General features: G+C 37.9%; 2 protein-coding genes across 2 annotated transcripts in view; both read left to right on the forward strand.

The window, feature by feature from the left end:
- mrm3a (mitochondrial rRNA methyltransferase 3a) overlaps positions 1-20224 on the forward strand; it is a 526058-nt gene that overhangs the window by 53471 nt on the left and 452363 nt on the right. The gene's annotated exons all lie outside the window — the stretch shown is intronic.
- The window catches only part of nectin3a (nectin cell adhesion molecule 3a), a 36637-nt gene that overhangs the window by 12498 nt on the left and 3915 nt on the right, over positions 1-20224 (forward strand). The window contains exons 2-5 of the mRNA XM_084419715.1: positions 7589-7936; positions 11939-12238; positions 14158-14275; positions 17074-17225. Of these exons, the coding sequence (XP_084275841.1) occupies positions 7589-7936; positions 11939-12238; positions 14158-14275; positions 17074-17225 (918 nt within the window). The remainder of the gene's footprint in view (positions 1-7588; positions 7937-11938; positions 12239-14157; positions 14276-17073; positions 17226-20224) is intronic.

Below are 20224 nucleotides of genomic sequence, written 5' to 3' on the forward strand. Positions count from 1 at the left end.
CAGGGGCTCTGGGACAAGTCTCCCCACACCAAAATCAAGTTAAGATGTTTCACAAGAGGGTGAGTTCAGGTTCGCGTCTCGGTTCACGCTGGGGCATTTGGCGCGTGAGACGAGAAGTGGAATGCATAGTGGAGGGCTCGAATATACAGTTGGACCCCGTGAACAGCTTGTAGCAGTTAGTGATGTCAGGAGAGAGAAAAACAAACACAGGGAAAGCTTCAAAGACCAAGCATATCTCTTTCATTAATTCATTTCTGATTTGTTTCCCCTCATTTCCTTCTTGTTCTCACTCATCTTCGCCGTTCTGTGTAGCGACCTTTCAACTTGTTCCTCGTTACCTTTGCCAATTTTTTTTTATTTTTAATGCAGTCATACTATACCTCTCATTTCCCATTGAGTTTCTAAAATCTGATTGGCAGAGCTGGGCTGGCCCTCAGATGACTTTCGCCAGGCCTAGATGCTTTTTGAAGTTTTTTATGTATTGTTAAGCCAGGCCTGTGTTGAGGTAATGATACAATCCTCCACATTATGGTGTCCTCAAGCTAACTTTGCATGCTTGCAAGGGAACGATGGTAATTGCATCCATTAAATGGTTACATTGCCTTTCAATAACTTGAATGACAGATCAAAGACTTTGTTCCTAGTCTTTGTTTCATTATTTATGTAATTTTACAGGTTTACAACAAATGCAATGAACACAAATTTGCCTCGCTGGCCTTGATTCAGGTATCTGACGCTGAGGCCATCTGTTCATCTCTACTGAAAGAGCACGACATCTATAGTTGGACTGTTTCTGAACATGAGACTGCAGTTAAATAGCTTTTTACCGGCAACACATGTATTAAAATAATATTCAGGGTTAAATGCAACTTAGGTGTTATTGATAGCATCTGTGGCCAGAAAATACAGAAGTCTAAAAGGCAAATTTTTCAACAGTTAGAGTTATTATAATTAATTCCCATCGTTAATGTCGATAGAGCCTAACCTGCAATATATTCCTTTAATTCTGGTTTAATCAGGGTGGTTTTGGGGCAGAATTCAAATCTTTTTCTGAGATTCTAGACATGTGGAACATGTGCCATTTGTGGATGTCCAAGCTGTGTAGCATGCCACGCATTTTATCATGGTGGTGATGGGAGGTTTTCGGAGTTGTTTTCGCAGCCGACTGCGGGCCGATATTTTTGTCAGTGTGTGTTCGCTATCCTCCCTGATGAGCACCATTGGATGTTGTTTGTAGAATGTATGTGTGTACGTGACAGGGCAGGGTTGCGAGGTCAGTGGTGGGTTGGCTGGTAGACAGGTGACAGCTGCTCCCACAGCTCAGACTGCAGTGAAGTGGAGACAGCACAGACTGTGTGTTGTTCTGCCCTAAACACAACAAACATGCACAGGGCAACCATAAACAGAAATAACAGGCCCAAACTTTGCATATGAAATGCCAATTGACTCTGATTTTCCAGTGATAAAGTAATATAATTGTATTCCGTTAGAAGTATGATCATCAAGTTTTACACATTCATACAGCTCGAGTGCTGTTGCCATTGAAGCAAAAAGGGGACCAAGAGTAAGAATTATGTTGCCATGCATCCTAAGAACTTTAAATCCCCTTGCTCTTACCTGAGTTTTGATGTGGTAACCTGACATCAAAAGTCGGACCACATCTGAAGTTTGCCTGATCTAAAGTTTTGTTGATAGTTGAGCACAATTTTAAGCTCCATTCATTATAACTACTCATTATAACTCTTGGTAAAACTCTTGGTGTTCTTTACTGAGCAGCCTCAGTTTCAGTTGAATCCCACTTCACATACATGAAAGGGTTTGACACTTAAATAGCTGGAAACCTTGTAGCCTGGAACAGGACAATGGTTTTACCAATATTTCCTCTTCATTATTATTTGTCGCTGGGTGTCTTTGTTCTGCTTTGTAGAAACAGGTCCCTCGTTGTCCAACACAGTATTCAGGAACCCCTATATGGGTATAGATAGCGATATTTCTCGAATGTCTGCTGTAATTATGATAAATCTGAAAACTGAAACTAGCAGTATTAATATATTCAAATAATTAATTTTGTGACTCATGGCAAGCACTTCAGTAATAGTAGTAGTAGTAGTGTGATGGTGCTAATAAAAGGTGTAATAAAAGGTTATAGTCTATTTATTTGTTGAGTGCAGCAAGTGGGCTGTGTGTGCATTCAGTCTGTTCTGTTTTTTAAATGTTGTTCTTTATATACATATAAACATTTGTGACAGTTTTGTCTCACCTTGTTTTGTTTTTTTCAGCATCTTGCACCATTAGCATTGCATTTTTAAGACTGTCCCATTAGGTATGTCTCAAGACCTCTATTTTCTGCTCCATTCTGTTGTGTTCAGGAGTTTTTGAACAAAAGACATGTTATATGTGAAATTTCCTGACCCTATTTATAAATGGCTTCCTGAAGTTCTGAATGTAGCTTTGTAGTTTTCCACATCCCTGGTACTAAGTATTCATTGGAACTTAGAGCTACACTATGTAACGTTTGGCACTCTAGTGGTTAATAAACAAAACCACAAGACTTGCAGAAGAACATTGTAGCTGGAGCTACTTCTCTCTGTATATGATGAGTCAAGTAAAGGTACAAGTAGTGTACCTTTAAAGGGATAGTTCACAAAAAATATATAATTTCTGGGCTCAAATTCTTGCCACAAAGTATTAAATAAATAAAATAGACCTAGTTATTGTCTTCCTTGTTTTTGACCCATAACCTTAATAAATAAGGTGACACCAAAAACTACTAGCTTAACTTATAGAAATTTCAAGTATTGTTAAAGACAAGTACTGCCAGTAATACAATAATAACAAATAATCAAATTACGAACAATAGCACAAATACAATAAACAGTGCTTTTCATGTTAGTAACAGTAATTTTCAGGTAGAGAGCATGAATAATTAAAAAGTTAAATAGCACTGCTTAGTCTTCAATGTGTAAATTAAATAAAGTTACAAAAGTTATTCAGTCAGGAGCAGCGAGTGATTTTTTGATTAACATTAACATTCACTTTAAGAGATGCATGAATCCAATGTACTGTTACACATGCGTTTTGTGCACTTAAGAAATATCAGATTATGGCTGAATCCGAAATCACTCCCTAAACCCTCATTCACTATTCCCTAAGTTAGTCCACTAATACTGTTCACTTGAAGGAGTGAATAAAAACGAGTGAGCGAATTCGGACAGCCGTTGAACGTACATCGTTCGTACACTCGTTATTGCAGTGCAATGCGGGATTGAATAAGTGCACTCAATAACGTCCACTATGGTTTCAGACACCACTACAAATGTCTGTCCCTTCAAATAGCGCCCTATTTGAGGCTATAGGGGGCGATTTCGGATTCAGCATATGTTTACTAGGATACTCGTAAACTTGACCGGCATTTTTTAAGGTAATTTTGTGTGAATATGACCGTTCAAGTGCAAGAAGACGTAAAAGAGAGCTCAATTCAGCATTCGCACACCTTATTGTCCAGCCCTGCATTTACTCTCCCTCTTGTCGTTCCAAACCTGTATCATTTTCTGTCTTCTGCGGAACACAAAATATGTTGTTTTACAGAATGTTTAAACTGTTTTGAAAGGTTTGAAAGTCATGTACAATGAAAGTCATCATTGGACCTCACTGATTCATTGATTGTATGGACAAATATTCCACAGAAGAAAGTCAAACAGTTACGATTGAAATGAGGGTGAGTAAATGAATCCCTTTAACAGAAGAGTCCTCCCTTGGGTCTTACAGGTAAACGGGTGCAGCACCCTGCTCTCTGTTTGCTGATTGACGTAAATGACTCTTTAACGATCTCAGTGTGAATTGAAATGGGTGATCCTCTTCTCTCAGCAAATTTGATATTCAAGCAGTCAGCTAGATTGCAGTGTACTCTGTCTCTCTCTTTCTCACTCACACACACACACACTCTCTTTCTCTCTCTCTCTCTCTCTCTCTCTCTCTCAGTCTCTTTCTCTCTCTCTCCTGTCTGTCTTTGTGTTTGTGTGTGTGTGTGTGTGTGTGTGTGGTGGTATTCTCGCAATTACAGGGTGGGTAGGGGAACAGGCAGAGGGAGAGCCTGCACCCATACAGGCAAGATATAATAGCAGAGGTTTACCACCAGTATGCAGCTGCCAAGGTTTCAAAATATCAGCCACTATTTAGTGCCTCCATAGACCCACTTTTTATGATATGGTCTCGTATACCCATTCTATGTATTTTAAATACCATAGATTTTACCTTGTGTTTTGATGGTATGAATAGTTCTTAGAGCAGTCATTTGTGCAAGCAGCATTAACCGTCGTAAGTGGAAAGCTTAGTGTCTCGATTAACAGTTTTTCCATCTGAAATGCAGCAATTTGTGGGCTTTAATGACTGAGGAGATTTTTATTTTCACTGCTCTGTGTTTCTCTCGGAATATGTTTTGCACAGCTCTCATTCTGTAACCTATAATTTTTCGGTGTTTTCCAGTGATCTTTATGGAAACGTCTTCATTTGTTTTGTTTTCAGAACACCATGATTTCTTGAATGAGGCTAAGCTGCAGTGTGCTGTTGTTTACTCACCAGAACTGACCGTTAAAGGGATAGTTCGCCCAAAATGTAAACTTCTGTCATCATTCACTCACCCTTATATTGTTCCATGACTTTCTCTCTTCTGTGGAACACAATGGACCCCATTGGCTTTCATTCTTAAAATGATCAAATTTAGTGATATTTCTCATCTTTCAACAAGCCTGGTAACTTTTGCTTCATATCCATGCAAGGATACTATGGAAGTGTAACTATCTGTAAAGCACTGTTTACACAAAGCGAACAAGAATTACATCAGTAATGCAGAACCATAAGTTCATCTTATCACACTGTGCGATTTTGGCCGTCTGAGACAAATTTTTGCAAATCCTAAAAGATTCCTCGACCTTGGCTAAAATCTGAAGTCTTTGATCGCTAGTTTGACATGTTCACCGACAGCCGATTAATGACCATTGCGATACAATTTGACCTTAATTCTGGCAGTGTCAGAAGATTTGACTCACAGTCCTGCAGTGTGACTTGTCCTACGACGACTGTCAAATTGTCTTTGTTTTTCAAGACAAGTCGTGACCAAAAGTAACATTAGAGGTTTCTTTGTAGCCAGCATTTCAATCCCGAATGTAATGCAGCTCACATCACCGAACTTGTCAATAATTGATGATGTAAAACTCCGGACAAGTTTTCTTGCGTGCGTCCGTTTTTAACGCGTCTTGACTGTCGTACAATTTGATATTAATGACAACTGAGATCTTACAGTGTGACATTGATACCAGCGATGATCATTGTTCATACAGTCTGACAAGCAACAATCGTGAAGGACTCTTATAAATCGCACAGTGTGCACCCGGCTTTAAGTGGCATTAAAGACTTTTACATTGTTACAAAACATTTCAAGTAAAATACTGTTCTTTTTTTAAAATAGATCAAAAATATTGTACGTTACAGTTTTTACTACATTTTCGATCAATTAAATGCCGCTTTGGTGAGCATAAAATACTTTTTTACAATAAAAAATCTTACTGACCCCAACCTTCTGAAAGATAGTATACATATACTTAAGGTATTTTTTTGTAGAGGCATATAATTGGACAAAAAAACTGTGCAGTGCAGTATGAGTCATCAATATTTTTGCTGTGTTTACTGAGAAGAAAATGTGAATTTTGCCAACATTTAAGGGTTTCACGCTTGGTTCGATTGTCTGGTCTGAACCCGAGTTCGATTGCTCCCCCTCCCCCTGCTGGATTGTGTTCACATTGTATTATTTGGGTACAAATAGCGTTGCTCATCTCACTGTTATATTTTGGTTTTCAAAGCGTCAGCACTTGTGCCTATCTGCTGCGAATGTACTGCAAAAGCAGAAACGAGATATTATCCTCTCTGCTTGCAGTGCATCAGTTATGCATGTCAGGAAAGTGAGTGAGAACACTCAGATTTATTGAATCATACATCATCAATAGTGGTTCACTTTCACGAATTAGTATGATTGCGCTCATTCCTGATGTTCTCCTCTTTCCAAAACATCTTTTTTTAATCAATCTCAGCCATTGTAACGTTAACTGCCAGCTCACCAGAATATCATGTTTACATGTATCAGCAAATAACTCCGGTGTGTTCAAGTAAACATGCAAAGGGCACAGATGCAGATTAAAGAGACCCATTAAACAGTAAAAGAACTCCCAAATTGGCTGTTGGTGTTTTTCATCTTGTTCCAGTGGCTTTTATTTGGCAAGGTGCTCAGACGGTTAACTGAGAGGACAGTCGGAGCGTCCCGCAGCGTGACGCGGGGGTCTGTATGGTGCTCATTATGAATGTGAAGCACGGGCTGTGTGGCACAGCACTCTCAGTCTGCCGCAGTTGAGAAGGAAGGCCTCCCGCATGGGGCGTAATTAAGGCTGGGGAAAACACGAGCCCTCATTATCTGCCTTACTGGATCTCCCACTACTGTACTTCAGTTATGACCTTTCAAAGGTTCTTCTGATGAAAGTGATGTCAGCAAGATTAGACAGATGGAACTGTTTAAGCGCATATAACATTTTAAACTGATTCACGGTATAATATAAAAAGGTTTCTGTGAGATACTTCTAAACTGCTTTGCATTATTTATACATCAGTTAGTAGTTTCGGTTCTCGAATCAAGAGTGTCAATATAACACTGGAACTTTTTACTGTTTGTGTCACTGCACTCCATTAAGGGGTTGGAGGGGCACTGGAAACCATCAAAGGATGACAGTGTGGTCACTAAGAAACCGGGAGTTGCTACTAGTGTGTCCCGCGAACCTAAGCTCTCTGACTCTTCTTTTCAGACAGGGGCGCCCTAAATTTAATGATTCAGGACTCTCTACTTTTATTGTTATTTTTATTTCTTATGCGTCAGTTGTGATTATTTTAATTCCTTTTCTATGTAAAGCGTATTGAATTACCATTGTGTATGAAATGTGCTACATAAATAATCTTGCCTTGCCTTGCCTCCACTAGTCTGTGTTAGTTCCAAACAGACTGTCAGTCCAATTAGTGGTGGAGATTTTTCAATGACTCTTTTTGCTAATTACATAGTTACGCCAGTAGGTGTAGTGTGCGCGAGTCACTGAATCATTCAACAGATTCATTCAAAAACTCTCGATTCGTTCAGGAACTAAGCACTACTGCTGTGTGTTGTTCGAAGACGCTGTGGCTTTGGTTTTGTTTGGAACTATTTACAAAAACAGACAAATTAACTAGAAATATTGTGTTTAAAATGTAAGTTACTCAATATTAATTTGCTTATTAAACTGTTGAACTGTACAATGCTGCCTCCTTGTTAGCGTATCAGAAATGGCCAAAGCTGTTTCTAGGTCTAACATGAAATTTTTTTGTTAGTAATGGAGGCTTGGACACAAGGTTTTATATAACTAGGAGGATAAGAATCATTAAAAATCTGTTTACCTGTTTAAGATGGCAGCGATACAAAGGACATGCAAAAAAAAAAAAAATTCTTAAATAAGTCTTTTGTAGACTGTTGATCTATTTCCTGTATCATGATTCCTGATGATCTGTATCTCACCAGGTGTGTGGGCCAACAAGGTGGTGGTTCCTGAGCAGGTGACGGCAGTGCTGGGGAAAAACGTTACTTTGACCTGTAGGGTGGAGGTCAGCACAGACCTCAGCCTGACCCAGAGTTCCTGGGAACGCCGGCTGCCCTCCGGCACCGTCACTTTGGCCGTCTTTAACCCCCAGTACGGGACCTCCATAGCTGAGGAGTACAGCAGACGGGTGCACTTCATCAAGCCTTCAATGCATGATGTGTCCATTGTCCTGGAGGGCATGAGTTTTGCCGACATTGGGACCTACACTTGTAAAGTGGTCACCTTCCAACTTGGAAACATGCAGGCATCTACAACTGTGGACATTATGGGTAAGTACATCTTTGTGATCTAGTTGTGAATTCTTTCAGGTGAATCATTTGGTAAAACATTAGAAATCCTCCTGAACCCTATAGCTTGTTGTGTCATAAATCCATCCATCCATCCATATTTTTCCAAAGTTTGTTTATTGGTTTTAAGCACAAAAAAAGCATAAGCAATATCAAAGCATTTAAATATGCAAGGCACTTCAAAGTAATTAACTACCATTCCAAAAATTCTCTATTGAAAACAAGACTGGAATTATAGGGAAGTTATGATTTAGAAACTTGTGTTGAAATGGCTTATTTTTGTGTATTGTAATTATAGAAAGGGGTGGAAACACCCTTCAAATAGCCCCTTTTCTGCTTGAGTGAAATGAAGTGTTGTCAAACGCCACAGAGATGACAAAAATATCTGTCACACACTGGCATGATAGTACATTCCCTGTTCTATTTTTGTATTGCGGGGCGCCATTTTTTTTTCTCCTTGTTTATTTCCTGGGTTCCTGCAAGACATAAAAAACCCAAAGCTAATCTTTTCCTTATTGTAAGTGGTAACCAAAAGTTAGAATTTTATCAATCCAGTCTGTAATGGCATTACAGATTCAGACGTTATAGCAATGCCATATTTTTCCATGGCGTTTTCAAAGATAAAAGAGAAATTTACTCAAAACCCTAAAACTATAAAAGTCGGTGGCCAATCAGCTGCTTCGAACTTGTGTGTTTTTGCACACAAGCTTAAAAGCCGCCATTCCTATTCCTGTAAATTTAACAGTGATGAGTCATTGCTGGAATTCTCAGTGACCGTGTGAATTTTTACAATAAAACACATCAGATGTTGCACGCAAGCTAAGCGGTGTAATTTGTACCCACAATTCATTTTCTTCCTCTTTTTTAACATAATTATTTTGCTTTCACTTGCAGTCCATTATAATGACAGAAATTGTTTGAGGAACAGCGGTTTTGGCGACAGCCGTGGTCTGCATCCCAGAACAGGAATGTTCTGGGTCTGGATTTATGTAGGCGACAGTGACCCAGCCCTAAATCCTGCCCTGTTTGATGATAAATCAATACCCTGGCCCTCTCCAGGGCCTTCGCCCACCCACAACCCGCGCCATCAGATCAGCTGGCTCTTTATTTCTTCTATCAGGACTCAGGAGGGTTGGGTGTGAATGAGTTGCCAAGATGCCCCTGCAAGCTCTGAGTCAGCAGAGCTCCAGTGTGATGCAGATGGCATAGGGTTCAGGTTGGATGAATGCAGGGTGGGTCTGATCTTGGCACTCAGATGTCAGCGTTCAGTGATGCACTGTGGTTCCCCCCCGTTCAGGTGCCGCAGGGCTATATTTAGCATTGGGGTCCCTGGGGTTATTTCGATTTCTTGTATACAGGAGCGGCCTGTAAACAGAGTAGAACAGGTGTGTGGAGCAGACGGCCTTGCGTGAAGGATTAAGTTGGCGTTCCTGGCCCACATGGTAAACTGTTTCTTAAGAGCACAGCTGTTGCAATTCTCTAGAGAGAGTATGGAGAAAGGAAAGAGGGAAAAGGACAAATGAAAATTGGATTTATACGTTTTTATTAATAAAGGATATTATGGCTGCGTTCACAATACTGTGGGTCAAATCTCAAACAGCAAAAATCACATTGTATCTGAACGATTTTGTGCCGATTTTCATTTAGTACAGTAATAGATTTTTACACTTTAATACTTTTATTCAGCAAGGATGCATTCAGTTGTAAAAAGTTATTTATAATGTTACAAAAGGTTTCTATTTAAAATACATGCTGTTCATTTGAACTTTCTATTCATCAAAGAATCCTGAAAAATTATGTATCATGGTTTCCACAAAAATATTAAGCAGCACTGTTTTCAAAATTGATAATAATTATAAATGTTTCTTGAGGATCAAATCAGTATATTAAAATGATTTCTGAAGGATCATGTGACACTGAAGACTGGAGTAATGATGCTGAAAATTCAGCTTTGCATCACAGGAATAAATGACATTTTAGAAAAATATTTCAAATATATACAAAAAAAGTACTTTAAATTGTTATAATTTTTCACAATATTACTGTTTTTTTTCTGTTTTTTTAATACGAAACATAAAAAAAAACTTACAGACCTCAAACTTTTGAACGGTAGTGTATGTGGAAATACTGTAAATTAAAAATGTGTCAGATTTGTATGCCGTATGATTTCTGCATCCATTAATGGTGAGACTCACTCAAAGACCTATAAATGCATTATAATGTCAATATTGCATCATGATTCAATATAATATTGTGGTTTATACATTTATTAATATATAGTTATTCAAATCTGTTGTGATTATTATCACTTGTCAATAAAAAAATTATTGTATTTTAAAAAAAATGTTTACTATATAAAATAAAACAGAAATGTATCGGTTTAAAAAAAATCACAAATTTGCAGTATATAGTTATTATGATTATTTTAAAGAGCATGTCACAGTTGGCAATGGTAATCCTGATGCATTTAAATAAGACTATAAGATATTCTAATTCCATGTAATAATGAACAATGTATGATATCACATTGAGTACCTTATAAACATACCAGAGTAGGTGTTATATGCATGTGTGTTGCTAAACCAGTTATATGGGCCACATTGATAAGGTCCTGTAGACATCCTAAAAACAACAACATCAAAAAACGAGTTGAGCAGAAAATCGAAATTGGACACTGTCTTGTAGTGTGAATGCAACCTTTGAGGTGAGTGGTGGTCTAATGTTTTTATATTATTTGTTCAGAAATAAAAAATAGTTGAAATTGAGTCAGTTGTTTTAATTCAACAAGTGTGGGGTTTTATTGCACAGGGCAGCTGAACAAATCATGGCAGCAAAACATTTCACAATGATTGATTCTGCTGTAATACACAATGTGTATATCCTTTTGTTCTCTGTAAATCCATGTAGACTCTCTCAGTAATATTAAGACACTAATATGCCACTTATCTGTAGAGACAGAAGCCACTCAGATGCACTCAGTGATGTTGTGGTACTTCTACTCAGTAATTTTAGATCATCTATTTTTAATGTGAATTTGTGGGGTTGGGGTAATCAATCAATTCTGAGTGTACAAAGGCCTCTTTCCACCCTTTACATGACTTTTTTCCCCCTTCCTTATTTATTCATCTTGTTGTATATCATCCTGTAGGTTCAATAGCAATAACACATTTTAAACAGTTCTTCCTGACCCTTTCATATATTTGTATTATTTATTTCTTGTTTTCTTGAGATGTGCATTTAGAGTAATATTGTAGTCAAGGTCTGTAATAAATAATACAAAAATTGATTCATTTTATTTAATTTTATTTCAAATATATTTTCTATACAGTACCATTTAAAAGTTTAGGGTTGGTAAGATTTTTTGTGTGTTTTATGTATTATAATCAAAAGTACAGTAAAAACAGTAATATTGTGAAATATTATTACAATTTAAAATAACGGTTTTCTATTTTAACATATCTTTAAATATAATTTATTCCTGTGATTCGAAGTTGAATTTTCAGCATCATTACTCCAGTCTTCAGTGTCACATGATCCTTCAGAAATCATTCTAATATGCTGATTTGCTGCTCAAGAAACATTTCTTATTATCAATGTTGAAGACCGTTGTGATGCTTAATATTTTTAATATATTTGAAATGAAACATTTTGGAACATTATAAAGGGTTTCACTGTCAATTTTAATTAATTTCATTTGTCCTTGCTTAATAAAGGTATTAGGTTTTTTTTTTTTTATCTTACTGACCTCGGAATTTTGAATGCTAGCGTATTTATAAAAATAAATATATTTAGTTTAATTCTCACAAATATGTAAAAAGTAGAACAACAGTTTTTATCAAATAATATGCATTATATTATATATTCAAATATGTTTAAAAAAAAATATCAACAGTTTTTTAAATGCGGTGAAAGCCTGTTGGCATTGTTTAGTTTAGAGTTTACTGTTCAGTTTTGTTTCATCTCTTTCTCTTTTTTTCCCTTTAGTGGAGCCAAAGGTCTATGTGTCTCCTGGCTCCTTGTCTCTGATGGCTGGAGATGGTGAAACACTGGTGGCGACGTGTACAGCTGAAAGGGGTCGCCCAGCGGCAGAGGTGTTCTGGGAATCAGACCTACCGGGTCAGACATCAGTCGTCTCGCAGGAGGAGCCTGAAGGCACTACCACCACTTTAGTGCACTACATCTTGGCCCCCACCCGGGATGCATTTGGCCGTTCTCTCAGCTGCGTTGTTCGTCACCCAGCCCTATCTAAAGAATTCCGCATTCCCTACAAGCTCAATGTGTTTTGTGAGTGTGAATAGCTTTTATTGACGTTCTCACTTTACTCCTGTTTTGTATTTCAAGAGTTCCATGGGTTCTCTGTATGTTACAATGAGCACTGATAGCTCACTTTTGCCACTCTCAATATAGGAGTTATTTTAACGCCTTAATTCTCAATGCGCTTTCCTTTGGCATCTCGAACTGTTGGCTGCTGTCTGTTCGAACAGCGTGCAGCTTAATGGAGGCGCTTTATGAAATATTGATCTGAGCACAGCAAGGGCAGCGACAGGAACGGAAATACAAGAGGGAGAGTTCATACTGACAGAGAGAGGCTTTAGTACTTAATAAATCACAAATTGCCTTCCAAAGTGTTTGAAAATGAGAAAACTACTTTTGAGCTTTACAACCTCATACATGTATTAATACTAATGGTTTAATCATAGACAGAGCTGACCATGCAAAATTTTGATTTCCAGTAACAATATCTACTATATCATTATAACACAATATATTTACTTGAAGCAAAATTTTAAGATGGTAAGTTTTGTTCAAAACATTACATAAATATGGTGATATCTATGCTTAAAATAAGAGCGAAACAATTTGAAATTGTGGTAAGTAATCTAAATTTAATGTAAGATATATTTTCTTAATATAATATAAGTCTTAACATCTTCAAGTAAATATTTTACATTTTAAAAATGTTTCTATACAGTATTTTACTGAAAAAGATGAAAATGTCTTATTTAGATAATTAATTAATTTATTTGCAATGTAGTGTTTAAATGTGCAACTGTGGTTTACATTGTTCAATAAGAAAGAAAGTATAACACTGCCCATGTTGATATGAATTTGATCATGTTGGTGTTATATAGACTGCTGGGGTGAATCTCAAGGCTCTCTGACTGTTTCACTCCTGAATCTTCTCTCAATATTACACGTCAGTTTATTTTCTTTGCCACAGCTAAGCCTCAGTATCCTGAGGTTTTGTGTAATTTAGTTAGCCAATCACGTCTCTTCTTTCTGTTTCTGGGACTCAAGTCCAAAGCGTGAGAATGGTATCATGCTCAATTTTAATGTCTCATTAAAATAATTTTATAGTTTTATTGCTTGGAAATAAAAAGTTTATTGTTCATTTTAACCTTTAATATTGTAGTAATGGACCAACTTGGGGTTTCCTGTATAGTTTACAGCATTATATTTTTCCTTAAAGGGTTAGTTCACCCAAAAGTGAAAGTTCTGTAATTTACTCACCGTCATGTCGTTCCAAACCCGTACGATTTTCGTTCATCTTTGAAATACAAATGAAGATATTTTAATTAAATCTGAGATTTCTGTCCCTCCATTGACAGTCCACACAACTACCACTTTGACGCTCCAAAAAATTCATAAAGAGATACTGTTTCACTCATCCATATGAATTGAGTGGTTTAGTCTAAATGTTCTTAAGATACACGATCACTTTATATGATGAACAGATTTCATTTAGGCTTTTATTCACATATAAACATTCATCAAGGCACACATAAGATATGGTAAATGGAAGCTTATGCATGCTTGCTTGAAGTGCGAGCTGAGAACCAATGGACAGAAGTTTCTCACTTGTGTTTCGAAGATGAACAAAAGTCTTAGGTGTTTGGAACGACATGAGGGTGACTAAATTATGACTTTTTTTTCTTTTTTGGGTGAACTAACACTTTAAAAAAATGTACATGCATTGTACCTGATGTATAGGAATTGAATCGAATCAAAATCGAATCAAGAAGAAATATGTGTCAATACCCAGCCTCAAAAAAGATCCTCTTTTGTGTTCTGTGGAAGAAAGAAAAGGATTAAAATTTTGCTAAGCGCTATATATTTGTATGGCAAGGTGATATTCATGTTCTGCCTTTTAATTTTATGCAACACTGAATTTTTAATAAACAACCATTTAAATTATGTTACAGTTGCTCCAGATATTACTGTGATGGGCCAGAAGGACGCATGGTACGTGGGACAAAAAAATGTACAGCTGGATTGTAGAGCCAGTGCCAACCCACCAGCTCTGTTGTACCTCTGGACCAGGTCTGTGCTCTCATCTACACTACATTATAATCTTATTAGACATGTCAATTCAATGGTAAAATCGAGCTATGGTTGTAGATGAGAATAAAGGCCCCGATAAGCTCACGGCAAAGTAATTTTTTGCATTTTGCTTAGGGGGAAAGAGAAGTTCGAAATACTGTTAAGTATACTGTTAGTGAACAGCCCACGCTGCTGAGAATGACATTTTGATGAATATGTAAAATATGTGCTACGTGCTTTCCTCTAAATATCAAAATGAACACACAACAAAAATGTGTTACATTTATTTAAATAGCACTTTATACAATAGATTACTTTAAAGTGGTCATATAATGGTACATGCACTTTTACAAGTTGATACTGAAATGTGTGTTGGCAGTGCCTGTACACAACCATCATAAAATGATAAAAATCCATCCACTGTTTTTTTTTTATCTCCTTATATGTTTTCCCCTGTCTCAAATCAAGCCGTTCGACCGTGTGACGTCACACGATCGGACGCCCCTCCCACGATTGTTGATTGACAGCAGCGTTTCAACACAGACCCGCTCTGAGCGAGTTGTCATCATAGTCCGCATTGTTGATACGCTGGAGCAGAATGGCGTCTAAGCGATTGTGGTGTGGTGTTCTGTTCTTGGGTGTAATAAGGAACACAGCAGTCATTTTGATGTTCCTAAATCCGAACCGCTGAAGACGCAGTGGCTGAGTTTTGTTTTCGAAGGGAATATTCCCCACGATCAACGTCAATGCTTTCATTTTTGCGCGAATCATTTCACCAGACTGCTTTATAAACGATAACATTGAAAAAGGTATTAGCTCCTGTCTGAGTATGTGTTGTTTATTTGCCTAATGACTGTCATAGTCTCACAGACTGGTTATTTTTTAAACAGATCAGTAAAAATTTTGTACTTCAGCCCTGACAGTTGTACCTAACACTGCATAGATAACGTTACGCATCACGGACAAGCCTACATTTACCGGAAAAAAGTTTTTCATGACCATTAGCTGTAACATCAATCTGTCAATGAACTAACTTATACATCAGTAAACACATAGTGTTCGTATCTCACTACTCTACCCTGCCAGTACATACAAAGATAGATAAAAGTGACATTACGTTAAAGTCCCTGTAAAGTCAAAATTAAGTATGTTTTCTGAGTTTGTCACACCACAGAAAAAGGTGTTATTAGCCACCCAGACAAATTTGAATGATAAAAAAAGCCGGCAAGTACATAAAATAAGCTATCAAAATCTTGCAAAAATGAGCAGTAGTCTCTGCTCTCAAACGCTGGGGGCGTGTCCGCTGGCTGCGCTGAAACCACGCCCACTCGCGGGAAAGCTGACGAAAGCCAGCCGACGATGGCACCAGTTGTCGGCGAGACGGGAGGATGAAGGCCGAGGCGGGAGATAATCGGTTCGGCCTCATTCACCAGTAACAGCGGATTATCAGTGAATCCCAGTTGTCTCCGACTAAAGTTTATAAAACTATCTTGTGTAAAATGATCACTATAGAGGCGTATTTTGGCGGTGATCCTAAGCTCTCCATCAAGGTGGCTCTTCACAAAATTAATCCACCTCTTCTTGATGTGATCGTTTTTAAGGACACCGATCTGTTTTGTACGTGATCGCATCCAGGTAGTACGCATTTCCGTGACGAAGGCATAGCTAGCTAGCAAACTGTAGGCTGTAGTAACTAATAGTACTGACAGTAACTCGCGATCGGCAAACTGATGTGAATGAATGTGCCATATTGTTAGGGGAGGGGCAGCGTCAGGGGCTCCGATGCGTCATCAAGTAGGGGCGTGTCCAGGAGCTCAGGGGCTCCAGTGCGTCATCGAGCCCCCGTTTTAGCCCCGCCCAAAAAATCTGGAACACAGCAATGGTGAAAAACTGTTTAACGGTCTAACTCCACAATTCAGTACTTCACAGTTCACAGTCTTTGTAATATGTTTTATCAATACATTTCTAACATTTCTAATGTGTTTAGAATTTTTTTTTTAGAATTGCCTTTACAGGGACTTTAACCAACCATTCAAAAACGTCCTGTTTTCCGACTCCGGTTCAAATTGATACGGTTGCACAGTGTCCTCAGAGACTCCCGCAGCCATTCTTCAAAATATACCCTCAACTGTTGTCAAGGCAACACTCCACATGTGTTGTTGTGGCAAAACGCCCACAGAACAGAGGGGCGGGGTGAGCAAAGCTCATTATCATTTAAAGACACATGCACTTAAACGGCGTGCTGAAAACAGAGCTGTTTTTGACCAGGTAAAATGAGTGTTTTCTTACAATACTAATGAGAATTTTTAATTAAAGTATATTACAAACTTTTAATTTAGACCCTAAAGAATCATATTAGCTTGTACAAAAATGGCATTATATGACCCCTTTAAAGAAAGCAGCTTTAAAAAAAACGTGTCAGTGTCTCTTTCAATTAGAATTAAAACTCTAATTTCCACTATAAAGAAGCTCTCCAGTTCGTTCATGTTTTTACTCGTGTCTGATTAGCCAGAGAAGATTTCCATGTCAAAGAAGGTAGAGCCTCAGAGCCACACCTACCTATTACTAAATCGCCACAGACCAAGGGTAGTTCGAAGGTGTTTTCAAGTCAGAGCAAACTTTTCAGAAAGTATGCTCTGGAAAACTGTTGGCAAACTTTGTTTTGGTCTGATTTTGTTCTAAATAATGTCACACAAGTTCTTTCAGGGCCTTCAAAGGTTGCTTCAGGGTGACTTCCTTCTGCAAAACTTGTTGTCAACAAGCTCTAAACTGATAATCTGTCTTTTGTCACTCCGCAGGCTGGACGCACCAATGCCTGCAGGTGTGGACACATCTAATGGCAGCCTACTGTTTACTCGTCCTTTAAAGTCGAGCGACTCTGGACAATACAGGTGTGAAGTTCAGAATGATGTTGGGCAGAGCTTTCAGGATGTACGCTTCTTGGTACTAGGTGAGAATTTCTTGTAACCTTTCAACTCCACACATACAAGTGATGATGTTTAGTCCATGAGGGAATGAAGTTTGAGGATGGATCACTGGGTGATAAATTATATCCTGACATTTACTCTTCCCTCTTGAAATACACACCATTCATAGTTAACCACACAGTTATTTACTCAAGGGAGGCATTGAGGCATAAACAAGAGACCAAGTTGCTGACTCGGTAAAGCTGGATAAAAATGACAAGGTTGACAGACACTGTTTTTATGTGCACCACACACATAGTTCTCCATAGTGCATGAAAGAATTGACTCAATTGATATTAAGCTTGCTATTAAAATGTTAAAGGGTTAGTTCACCCAGAAATGAAAATTCTGTCAGTAATTTCTCACCCTTATGTTGTTCCAACCCCGTAAGACTTTCGTTCATCTTCGGAACACAAATTAAGATATTTTTGATGAAATCTGAGAGCTTTCTCACTCCTTCATAGGCTGCTAGGTAATTGCATCTGCCGGCCCAGAAAAGTTAGTAAAGACATCGTTAAAATAGTCTAAGTGACTACAGTGGCTCAACCTTAAGTTTATCAAGCGTCGAGAATACTGTGCGTGCGTGAAAAATAAATAAATTACGACTTTATTCAACTATTAATCTTCTTCCGTGTGGGCCTCTGATGTGTGTTCACGAGAGCGCCACGACACATACGCGAGAACTGAGAAGATGACGCTCACGATCATTTGATGGGAAAGTGTGAAAGGTAAGCCATTCATTTTGCGGCATTGGTAAGGCACTTTTACGTTTTCTCGTTGGTTTCTCACGTTTCGGACATCCAGGAAATGCACACTTTAGAACCATTTTAAACACTACATCGAGACCGCGTCTCAATTGAGACTGCGTCATCTTCTCAGTTCTTGCGCATGTACTCACGTCAGAGGCCCACACGGAAGAAAATGAATAGTTGAATAAAGTCGTTATTTTTGGGGGGGTTTTTGCACACAAAAAGTATTCTCGTCGCTTGATAAACTTATGGTTGAGCCACTGTAGTCACTTGGACTATTTTAACGATGTCTTTACTAACGTTTCTGGGCCGGCAGGTTTCGATCCCATAGAAGCCTATGAAGGAGTGAGACAGCTCTCAGATTTAATCAAAAATATCTTAATTTGAGTTCCGAAGATGAACGAAAGTCTTCCGGGGTTGGAACAACATGAGGGTGAGTAATTACTGACAGAATTTTCATTTTTGGGTGAACTAACTCTTTAAGTTAGCACACAAATAAAATGGGTAAAATAAATGTATGATTTCATTGAATAATAGAGTGCTACAGGAATCAGTTTTTAAAACCCAGAAATAAGCATTTTTGCACATCCAGTTCACCATTGGGACTCTTGTGATCTTGCAAATATTCTAACTAAAAGCTTTTACTTAAAAACGTATAAAAGTTGTGATCATTTGTGAAAATTATCTTGATGAACGAAACATGTAAGAACATAAACTTTTGTTGGTTCACACAACAAACTTTCTGCAATAATCCCCAAAGCCAATGAAAAAATCCTATTGGGTTTCTGTACGGGAACTAGGGTGATGCTAACTTCAAGGTCATCCCTGCTGCACAGAGTTTTTGATTGATTTCTTTCACTTTGTCTACCTTCTTGGATTTATTTTTTCACTAAACTGTTGCAGTGCATCCTGGTAATTCTGGAACAGCTTTTGGAAAACCTGACAAAACTGTGTTTGACATTGTGTTGTTTCATAGTGTGTGTTCATTGAGTCTGTATTTCCTGTTATTGAATAGGCGAACTCCTGAATCTCTTGTTGAAAATACCATTTAAAAGAAGGAAAGAAGGAAAGAAAAAAGCTGTTAGAATGTGCCAGAAGGGTCTACATTTGGCCTGTGAGGTTTCAGCAATGACGTAAATAAAGTTGGATCAAACTCGCAGCAGTTTCAGTTCAATCCAATATATGCCACTGTGCTTTTTACCACATATTTGGCTCTTCCCCGGGCAGCAAAACATGAGGAAACTTTATCATGTAGCTCAGGGATGGGTAACTTTCCTGCAGAGTTTAGCTCCAACCCTGATCAAAACTCACCTGCCTGTAGCTTTCTACTAATCCTGAAGCCCTTGATTAGCTGGCTCAGTTGTGTTTGATTAGGGAGCTAAACTCTCCAGGACCGAAGTTGCCCATCCCTGATGTAGCTCTTGTGGTGAAGTCATAATCCAAATATTGTGGCAGGTTTTCGTCTGCAGTGGTGCACAAACATGGATGTCGGAAGGACAAAGAAAAACTAAATGATATAGGAAAAATCAGGAACTGAGCTCCTGTTTTTTGAAGAAGTTTCTAGTGACTTTCTTAAAATGAATGTTGTCCCTAGTTGACGTCCCATACAGGAAATGGAAAGGAAACACCAAATAGTTCCACGTTTATACCAGCCAAAAGAGCAATATTTTTAACATCCACTCCCTTTTTAATGTCCCCAGAAAATCTTGATGTACCAGTCTTTAAATCTTGTTCATTCTTACAGTATCTTCACAGGCCTCCAAATCCAAATGAGTGTGCCCTTTGGTGCCTGAACCTGCCGTTACATCAGCAGGATTTTGTTTTTCGTCTTTGTGATTGAAAGTTCTGTCCTTTTATCTCGAAAGATAACCTTTAAATCACCACCTTCCTCTAAAGCACCTTTTCCTTGGACCTAACAGAGATTTGTTATCATATTGGTTGATATTGGATATATTTCCCTTATTTTTACATTTATCTTGGTTTTGTTGTCATCTATTTAGTTAAATTGGATTTTACAACATAATTTCATAATACAAATAAATGTAATCTTTAGAAAATCTCAAACTGAATATCTTAGTCTTAAAAACTGAATATTTTTCATACTGTACATTATGATGTTGTGATGCCTAAGATTTAAAGTAATTATTTTTAGTTTTTCGAGTTTTATTTATCTATTCAGAGAAAATCGTATACGTTTTAATATCAGCTTGTGAGTACTGGACAGAATTTTAAAA

This window comes from Rutilus rutilus (assembly GCF_951802725.1).
Source record: "Rutilus rutilus genome assembly, chromosome: 9".
Taxonomy (NCBI): domain Eukaryota; kingdom Metazoa; phylum Chordata; class Actinopteri; order Cypriniformes; family Leuciscidae; genus Rutilus; species Rutilus rutilus.